This window comes from Psammomys obesus, unplaced genomic scaffold (genome assembly GCF_907164565.1).
Source record: "Psammomys obesus unplaced genomic scaffold, mPsaObe1.curated_primary_1811, whole genome shotgun sequence".
NCBI lineage: Eukaryota > Metazoa > Chordata > Mammalia > Rodentia > Muridae > Psammomys > Psammomys obesus.
In genome coordinates, this window is record NW_026596046.1 from 36,575,502 (window position 1) to 36,584,422 (window position 8,921).

Here is an 8,921-nt window from a genome sequence, read left to right on the forward strand (position 1 = left end):
ACCCCATTCTGCCCTGCCCCAGATATAGGCCATTTAATCAACCAATCAGGTATGTCTTAGGTTTACAAAACAAGGGTAGCTGTGACCAGATCTTGAGGATCAGAAACATGCTTCAGACCTCCCTCCCGCAATGGTTCCAGACTTGGCTGTAAGGGTTTGAGCAAATCCCATTCCCACCTGTTCAGTGAGACAGTTGGACCACAGTGTCTGAAAGATCCCCTGAACTGTGACAATCCAAGTTCTGCTTTGAGGAATTATATACTCTTTCCTTTTTCCCAGGAGATGTCATTGTATGGCACTGACACCAGTTCCCCTATCCCCTGGGTACAGGGCAGAGAGAGAGCAGCTGGTCTTTGCAAAGGGAGGGCACAGGGTGGGGCTTTGAGTGGGGGTGAAAGAGAATGCTAGGCACAGTCACAGGAGAGACGGAGCAGGAGTTCAAGCCTTCAGCCCCTGCCCAGAGGGCAGCCATGGATCCCCTCTCGGTAAGACCCTTGCCTCCCTCTCTACATCTCAACTCCGCTTCTCACTGTCCACAGGGATGCAGGGACAGCCTAGCTGCTGGACGAATATGGATACCACTGTGTTGGTGGAAGGGCCCCTAGAGCCATGATCCTGGGCCTAGAAGAAAAAAGCAGAGGGCTGGGCCTGGTAGAAGAGCAGGACCAAACAGTAGCAAGGAAGAGAGATGTCCTTCAAGGCAGAAGGCAAAGTGAGGGCCTTTGGTGGAGGGGAGCACGTTAGGATCCTGCCAGGAGTTCTCTTCATGCAGGAAGGTCTTAGGGAAAGCCCAGCTTAGAGACCCTCTGTGTGGCTGTGTCTGGACTTGTCCTTTGGACAGCTGAGCGTCTGAAATTGGCGAGCTGGGAACTGGATCCTTGTATTTGTGTGTGGGTTAGGTGACCTCCTCCTCTAATCACCTCCACAGGCAGCTAACACTGGCCCTGTCATGTAGGAATTTTCCAGGACTAGAAGTGAGCTGCTTAAACAGCCCCGACTCTAGCACTTCCCTAATAGGAATCTACATAATAAAATGGTGAACGAGACTGTGTGTTGTCCATATGTGTTTGGGACAAGGAAGGTATAATGGCTGAGTACTGAGGGTGGGGCCCCTCCAGATAGGGGTTTGGGAACTCAAGAGTGCTGTCCTCTGCCCTCCTTCACCCAGCAACAGCCCAACTGGACTGAGATTGTGAACAAAAAACTCAAGTTCCCGCCCACGCTCCTGCGAGCCATCCAGGAGGGCCAGCTGGGTCTGGTGCAGCAGCTGCTGGAGTCCGGCTCTGATGTGGCAAGTTCGGGGCCGGGTGGGCCTCTTCGGAATGTGGAAGAGTCTGAAGACCGTTCCTGGAGGGAAGCTCTCAATCTGGCCATCCGCCTGGGCCATGAGGCCATCACTGATGTGCTGCTGGCCAACGTCAAGTTCGACTTCCGGCAGATCCACGAAGCCCTGCTGGTGGCCGTAGACACAAACCAGCCGGCGGTGGTGCGTCGCCTGCTCGCTCGGCTGGAACGGGAGAAGGGCAGGAAGGTAGACACCAAGTCTTTCTCTCTAGCCTTCTTTGACTCGTCCATCGATGGTTCCCGCTTTGCCCCTGGTGTCACTCCACTCACACTGGCCTGCCAGAAGGACCTGTATGAGATTGCCCAGCTGCTCATGGACCAGGGCCACACCATTGCCCGGCCCCACCCAGTTTCCTGTGCCTGCCTTGAATGCAGCAATGCCCGCCGATATGACCTGCTGAAGTTCTCGCTATCCCGAATCAACACTTACCGAGGCATTGCAAGCCGGGCACACCTCTCGCTGGCCAGTGAGGACGCCATGCTGGCAGCCTTTCAGCTCAGCCGGGAGCTCAGGCGCCTTGCACGAAAGGAGCCTGAGTTTAAGGTTTGTCCGCCCCGTTCTTCACTCCATCCTGACAGTGCCCAGTGTCTGTTGTTGTAGTGGGACAGGATTGGGCTTTGTGGTGGGTATTTTAGGAAGTTTGAGAAGTGAGGAGTGGCCAAAGAGGGTGAGGCCACTTGTTTTGTTTGTTTGCTGGGTTTGTTGTTGTTGTTTTTGAGGCAGGGTTTCTCTGCATAGCCCTGACTGTCCTGGACTCACTTTGCAGGCCAGGCTGGCCTTGAACTCACAGAAATCCACCTGCCTCTGCCTCCCTGAGTGCTGGGATTGCACCAAACCCAGTTTGAGGATTCTTGTTTTAAGAGCTACAGTTACATCCTGAATAGGCTTTCATTCTAGTGACAGCAACCACTCCAAGGGCCCTTGGCTTATGCAGGGAGTACAGCTCCTACCCTAGGGGTACTCCAGATCCACCTAAGGAAAGAGAGAAAAACAGAAAACAGCTGAACAGACACAGATGTGACATTCAGTAGCACGTCCCTTTCAGGTACCCACTGTGCTCTCCTGGAGCACTGTGTGTCTGTGTCAGGGCTCCCAAGCTTGTGATCATGGATGGGAAAAGGGGACAAGATGCCCCCGGGACTCTATTCAGTGCCTCTGTGGCTGGTCCTCACTGGGCTTCCAAAGCACAGAAAGTGGGAAAACAAAGATCAACTAGGTCTCCATCCTCAACACTGCCATTCGGTAGAGAAGGATGAGGCTATTACAACTGCCTAGGACAAGATGAGGCCAGAAAGCCAGGGGACTAGAAAGGTTCCTACCAGGAAGGAGTGGTGCTTTCGACGGAATTTCCCTTCTCATGGCAGCTTGTGGGATGGGCAGAGCAAGGATCCTCACCCATACTTCAGTCAGAGAGGCTGAGGTCTTTTAAAAAAATAAAAAAGAAGTTTCCTACCTGAGGGATGGTGCTAAAGGTCACCCAGGCCTTCAAAGACGGGCTTAGATCCTCTCTGGAGAAAAAGCTCCAAATGAGACAGGTGGAATGTGTGCACCGAGGACCCCTTACTCTGTTCTGCTTCCCCTCAGACTGCCAGGACCAGTTCATGTGAGGGTGATGCTCAAAAGGGGAACAAAATGAACACAAGAGAAGTGTAGAAGGGTAGGGCGACAAGATGGCTCAGCAGGAAAAGGGCTTGCTGCTGCTGCTGCTGCTGCTGCTGCTGCGCAAGCCTGAAGACCTGAGTTCAATCCCCAGGACCCACATCAAGTGGACAGAATCAATTCTACAAAGTTGTCCTGCCCTCCACATGTATGCTACGGTGTGAGGACCTGCACTCACACACAGTTACAATGTTTAAAGAAAATATGGGGAGCCGGGCTCCGTGGTGCTCACCTGTAATCCCAGCACTCAGGGACGCAGAGGCAGGCACGTCACTGTGAGTTTGAGTCCAGGACAGCCAAGGCAACACAAAGAAACCCTGTCTCAAAACAACAACAACAACAGAAGCAAGTATGGGGAGTCAGAGTTATAGAGGGATGGGAGTGAAGAATTAGAAAAGAGATGTCCAAGGAACAGGCAGAGGTGTTAGGTTTGGTTGAAGTGACTTGGTGATGACGTGCTGATAGCATTGGATAAGCGAAGGTGACACAGAAGGGTAATGAGGCCGCAAGGAGAATGGAGTGACGTCAGACACTATTGTGTGTGGGGAGGGACAGAGTGACTTAATGACATGCACCTCTTTTCTTACAGCCTCAGTACATTGCCCTGGAGTCACTCTGCCAGGACTATGGCTTTGAATTGCTAGGCATGTGCCGGAACCAGAGTGAGGTGACTGCAGTGCTCAATGACTTGGGAGAGGATAGTGAGACAGAGCCCGATGCCGACGGCCTGGGCCAGGCCTTTGAAGAGGGCATCCCCAACCTGGCAAGACTGCGGTTGGCTGTCAACTACAACCAGAAGCAGGTCAGCTGGGCCCCACTGTCTGCCATCCCCTACCCTGGTCCTTTGCCCTGCCTCCTCTAAGGCATTTCAGCCTTACTCTGTGACTCTCTCTACCCTTGGGACCTTCTGAGACCTTGATTCTGACCATCCTTCCATATGAGGCCTTAGGAGGCTTTCTACCCCTCCCCAGCCACCTTTGACCCAAGCGCGAACCCCACAGGACCCCACACTGGGGTCTCACGCACACTCGGCTCTGCCTCTTGCCTTTGGCCCAGACTTCTGTTGCTAGACTACAACACTTTAATCTACATAGCAAAGTGTTAAACGCCTGGTGATTTTTTCTCTTTACTGTCTCATTAGATGCCCTACCCAACAGCCAAAGCTAAAGCAGAATCCCTGTCCAGGCTCCCACAGCCCCTGATTCCTCACTCACCTATAAGCCATGTTACCAAAGCTTTCCTGTGTGCCATCTCCGTTGACCTGGCCCTCAGGACAGAAGACCCATATCCCATGCCCCTTCCCCCCTCAGGATCATTCATCCAGGCTTCTGTTACATATACCTCCCGAGGCAGGGAACACCGAGAATTCTGGGACTTAGACCCCAAGCTCTACCCCCTCCTGCCTGACTTCGATTCAAGAATGTGGGGCATGAAGAGTCTCAGAATAGCTTCATGTTTAGACTCCGCCTCATACAGAGGCCAACCAAAGGCACTTTCCCGTGGTCATATGCCTAGTGAGGCCCCTCTCACTTGTAACAGGCCCCTCTCACTTGTCCCACATAAATCTATGTAACAGAAGTAGGTATGTACTATGTCCCACATGGGTATATGGCAGGAAGTAAGTATAACCGGCTCCTTTGACCTTCCTGCTGGTCATTCTGGGACCTGGGTCTGCTTCTTCCCCTTAGGTCATCCAGATGCTGGACTTGAAGGAAGCTTAGCCAGGCAGGTGGGTTAGCAGGATCCTGGTTAGACAGTGAGTGAGTGTGGGGGGGTGCTGGGTCACATCTCAGATGCAGTCTTTTCAGTGATACAGCCCTCTCAGTGACACAGCTCTCTTTATTGTGGGGAATGGGCTATATTAACCTTGGGGAAGTGGGTAGGGATTTTTGGGTGAGTGGCCATCACTGGATGGGGCTGAGGTACTGGGAATGTTCCTTTTCGTGGAGAGGAATTCCAGGTGCTAGCTGGACATGTCTTGGCCACCAGGCTCTGTGACCACCTGGAGAATGGTGGAGGTGGGAGTTGCAAAACTGAGTGTGCCAGGGCCACAGAACAGGGAGGGAGCCATCCAATCCTTCCTCCTGCCAGTCTCCAGATTGACATGTCTCAGCCTTGCTCCAGCTCCAGGCTGCTTCCCTTGGTCGCACAGTTCACGTGCCCCATACTACCTGGCGGCCATCCTGTCTCATGACCATCTCTGCTCAGTTTGTAGCACACCCCATTTGCCAGCAAGTTCTGTCTTCCATCTGGTGTGGGAACCTGGCTGGCTGGCGTGGAAGCACCACCATCTGGAAACTCTTTGTCGCCTTTCTCATCTTCCTCACCATGCCCTTCCTCTGCATTGGCTACTGGCTGGCACCCAAGTCCCGGGTACTAAGAATAAGACGAGTGATACATTGGTTGGTGTTTTGGAAGCAGGCTCTCCACTGGGTGTACAGGTGGACTGGGGCATGGACAGCCGGTACGGAAACTGCCGGAATGTGGCAAGGGGAGTGGAGAGGGACTTGCCACTCCAGCTCCTGACTGGGTGACACAGTGGTTTAAAGAGCACCAGGTTTAGAATCCTAGTGGTGATGATCTTACCTTTCAGTTTGGCTAAGTTTGAATTTTTTCTGTGAGCTCCCCCACACACACACCAAAAAATAAAAAATAAAAAAGATGGGGGGGAGGTTACAGTGATAATACTAACCTTAGGCTAGAGAGAACAGAAAATACAGGGCCTGGGGCACCACATTCTTCTTAGTCTGCGCCTAGATGGGTAGGTGAATCTGAAAGCTACAGACTCACACAGGGGCCAAGCAGTCCAGGGGGACAAGGGCAAGCGAGAACAGGCCTCTGACAACTGTGCTTTCCTGTGCCCCCGAAGCTCGGCCGTCTCCTGAAGATCCCAGTGTTGAAGTTCCTGCTGCATTCTGCCTCCTATCTGTGGTTCCTTATCTTCTTGCTGGGAGAGTCCCTGGTCATGGAGACTCAGCTGAACACCTTCAAAGGCCGCAGCCAGAGTGTCTGGGAGACTTCGCTACATATGATTTGGGTCACAGGTATGTATGAGAGAGCCCTTTACTGGTGGCCAGCTGCCAAGAGCTCCACGGCCAGGGCTGACACTGGGCCCCACTGAGCAGGCAGATCATTTAGAGCCCCTTCAAATCAAGATCTTAAAAAAGAGCAACCCAACTAACTAACCCAAACCCATGGGGCTTTCAGAGACTGAGACATCAAGAAGGAACATGCATGGTCTGGGCCGAGGCCTCTGCACACATGTGGCAGATGGGTGGCTTGGTCTGCATATGTGGCACCTGGTGGGTGGAGGGGAGCTGTTTCTTTTTCTTTTTTTCTTTTTTTTAAGATTTATTTATTATGTATACAGTATTCACCTGCATGTGTGCCTGCAGGACAGAAGAGGGCACCAGATCTCATTATAGATGGTTATGAGCCACCATGTGGTTGCTGGGAGTTGAACTGAGGACGTTTGGAAGAGCAGCAGGCAGTGCTCTTAACCTCTGAGCCATCTCTCCAGCTCCAAGGGGAGCTGTTTCTAACATGGACCCTATTGCCTGCTTTTGGATCGCGTCCCCCTGGCAGGGCTACCTTGCCTGGCCTCAGGGGATGAAGATATGCTCAGTCCTGATGTGACTTAATAGGCTAGGGAGGGTTGATGGGGGGAGGGGAGAGAAGGGAGGGGACACTCTTGGGATGTAAAGTAAATAAACTGAAAATTTTTAAAAGAAGATCTTAAAACAGCTGGGTTTAGGATCTGCTGTGGTACACAACTGTAAGCCCAACACTCAGGAAATAAGGCAAGAGGTTAACCCAGTCAGGGCGACCAGGGCCGCATGGCAGGCTCTGTCTCAAAGGCACCCGCCGCCCGAGCCTGACTGACATCGAGGGTAATAATGGAGGTGAGCCTGATGGAAAGAGAGAATTCCTACAAGCTGTCCTCTGACCTCGGTACATGTGTCATGGCATGCACACAGGTGGCCGTGCATCCAGAGAGAGAGGGGGGGGGTTTAAATTTTAAAAATAAGTAAATAAAAAGAAGTCCTGCTATATTTGTCTAAGGTGATTTGGTGGGGCCTGGGAGAAGGGTGACTCACCCCACCCCTACCCCCGTGCTGCTTGCTCTGAGTGTCACCTGCCTAGTTCCTTGTGCAGGTCCCATCAGTCATGAGACCAGTCTGCACCAGTGAGGGGGCACTTATTTTTCTAGAAGGTCACTTTGCACTTGGATGGATTAAATGCTTCAGCTCCCCACTCCCGCCAAAGCCCTGCCCCTGCAACCTGGCTGTGTCCGGGAAGGAGGAGGAGGGCTGCGCTCCCTCCTCTCCTGAGCCTGCTCCCCTTCCAGGCTTCCTCTGGTTTGAGTGTAAGGAGGTGTGGATCGAGGGCTTACGAAGCTACCTCCTGGACTGGTGGAACTTCCTGGACGTGGTCATCCTGTCGCTGTACCTGGCGTCCTTTGCGCTGCGCCTCCTCCTGGCTGGGCTTGCCTACCTGCACTGCCGGGATGCCGCCCACGGCACCACGTGCCACTATTTCACCGCCGCTGGTGAGGAGCCCTGTGTTCTGGGTTCGCTACCTTTCTCTCCAGCTAAGCAGCTTAAGGCGGAAGAGCTTACTTCCGTTTGTGGTCTGAGGAGACGTGGTACGTCCTGGTGAGAAAGCCACGGTGGGTGGAGAGAGAGGCAGCTGGTCACAGCCTGTGATAGTCCGGAAGCACAAAGATGAATGCTGGAGCTCAGCTCCAGTTCTCTGGCTCTGGTTTTGTGTTTTGTTTTGTTTTGTTTTAATATAGTCAGTTCTGTAAGCCAGTCACATTCAGGGTAGGTCTTCCCTCCTCTCCAGAAACTCCTTGGCGGAGATACGTAGACATGTGTCTCCTAGGTGATTCTAAATCAGTCAGGTGGAAGGTGAAGTCTACTGTCAGAGGATCCCAAGGCGCGTCTTTCTTGGCTCTCAGCCCCGCCCCATCCTGCCCTGCACAGAGCGAAGCGAGTGGCGCACAGAGGACCCCCAGTTCTTGGCCGAGGTGCTCTTTGCCGTTACCAGCATGCTCAGCTTCACCCGGCTGGCTTACATCCTGCCAGCTCACGAGTCACTGGGCACTCTGCAGATTTCCATTGGCAGGATGATAGACGACATGATCCGGTGTGTACTCTCCCTGCCTGTGGCTCCTCCCCCTGGCAGACTCCAGCTTCTGAAATTTTCAGCTCTGTGGGGCATGGGGGTTCTTGACCTGTGTTCCTCTCACAGGGCTGTGAGCTCCAGCGAGCTCTGAACCCAGGAATACAGAGGCAGCATCTGGAAATGTAAATGCACATTTCTCGGCGAGAAATCAGAGACACCCACTGTGGCAGGGGTGGTGGGTGTCTGATCCCAGTTCCGGGACAACTTTATGCCTCGCTTTTTTCCTTTTCTAGAAATTGAAGTCAGAAAGGCAAAAAATAAAATAAACAAAGAGCCAGAGAGGCCATCACCTCCCCTGCCCCAAGTCCTTTGGTGGAGACAGGCTCTGACTCTTCCACATCCTCCCCCTGCCAGGTTCATGTTCATCCTCATGATCATCCTGACTGCCTTCCTCTGTGGCCTCAACAACATCTATGTGCCCTACCAGGAGACAGAGCAGCTAGGCAAGTACGCCGAGGCTGGGGCGCAGGCGGGATGGGCGGCAGGGAGGCGGAGGCCTTTTGTTTTAGCATGTTTTTCTCCTTCCCTGTTGGTTCGCTCAACTAAAGCTCTTACTTGCCCATGCCCTCATCGAGTCTCTCTGACACTAATGAATTCACTTATGCACTCACTTATTTCCAATCCTTCTATTTGAAAAATGTAAATCTTCTGAAAACGTTAAATGTAGAAAGTCACTGGGCATCCTCACCCTCCACTAGGTGCCCTCAGCCTTCTCTGGTTCACCCTCACC

At 52.8% G+C, this 8,921-nt stretch overlaps 1 protein-coding gene across 1 annotated transcript in view; it reads left to right on the forward strand.

Moving 5' to 3' along the window:
• Positions 1–8,921, forward strand: part of Xndc1n (XRCC1 N-terminal domain containing 1, N-terminal like) — a 30,261-nt gene that overhangs the window by 16,653 nt on the left and 4,687 nt on the right. The window contains exons 12-19 of the mRNA XM_055623616.1: positions 280–331; positions 1,175–1,888; positions 3,594–3,806; positions 5,213–5,377; positions 5,874–6,048; positions 7,353–7,553; positions 7,990–8,152; positions 8,546–8,638. Of these exons, the coding sequence (XP_055479591.1) occupies positions 280–331; positions 1,175–1,888; positions 3,594–3,806; positions 5,213–5,377; positions 5,874–6,048; positions 7,353–7,553; positions 7,990–8,152; positions 8,546–8,638 (1,776 nt within the window). The remainder of the gene's footprint in view (positions 1–279; positions 332–1,174; positions 1,889–3,593; positions 3,807–5,212; positions 5,378–5,873; positions 6,049–7,352; positions 7,554–7,989; positions 8,153–8,545; positions 8,639–8,921) is intronic.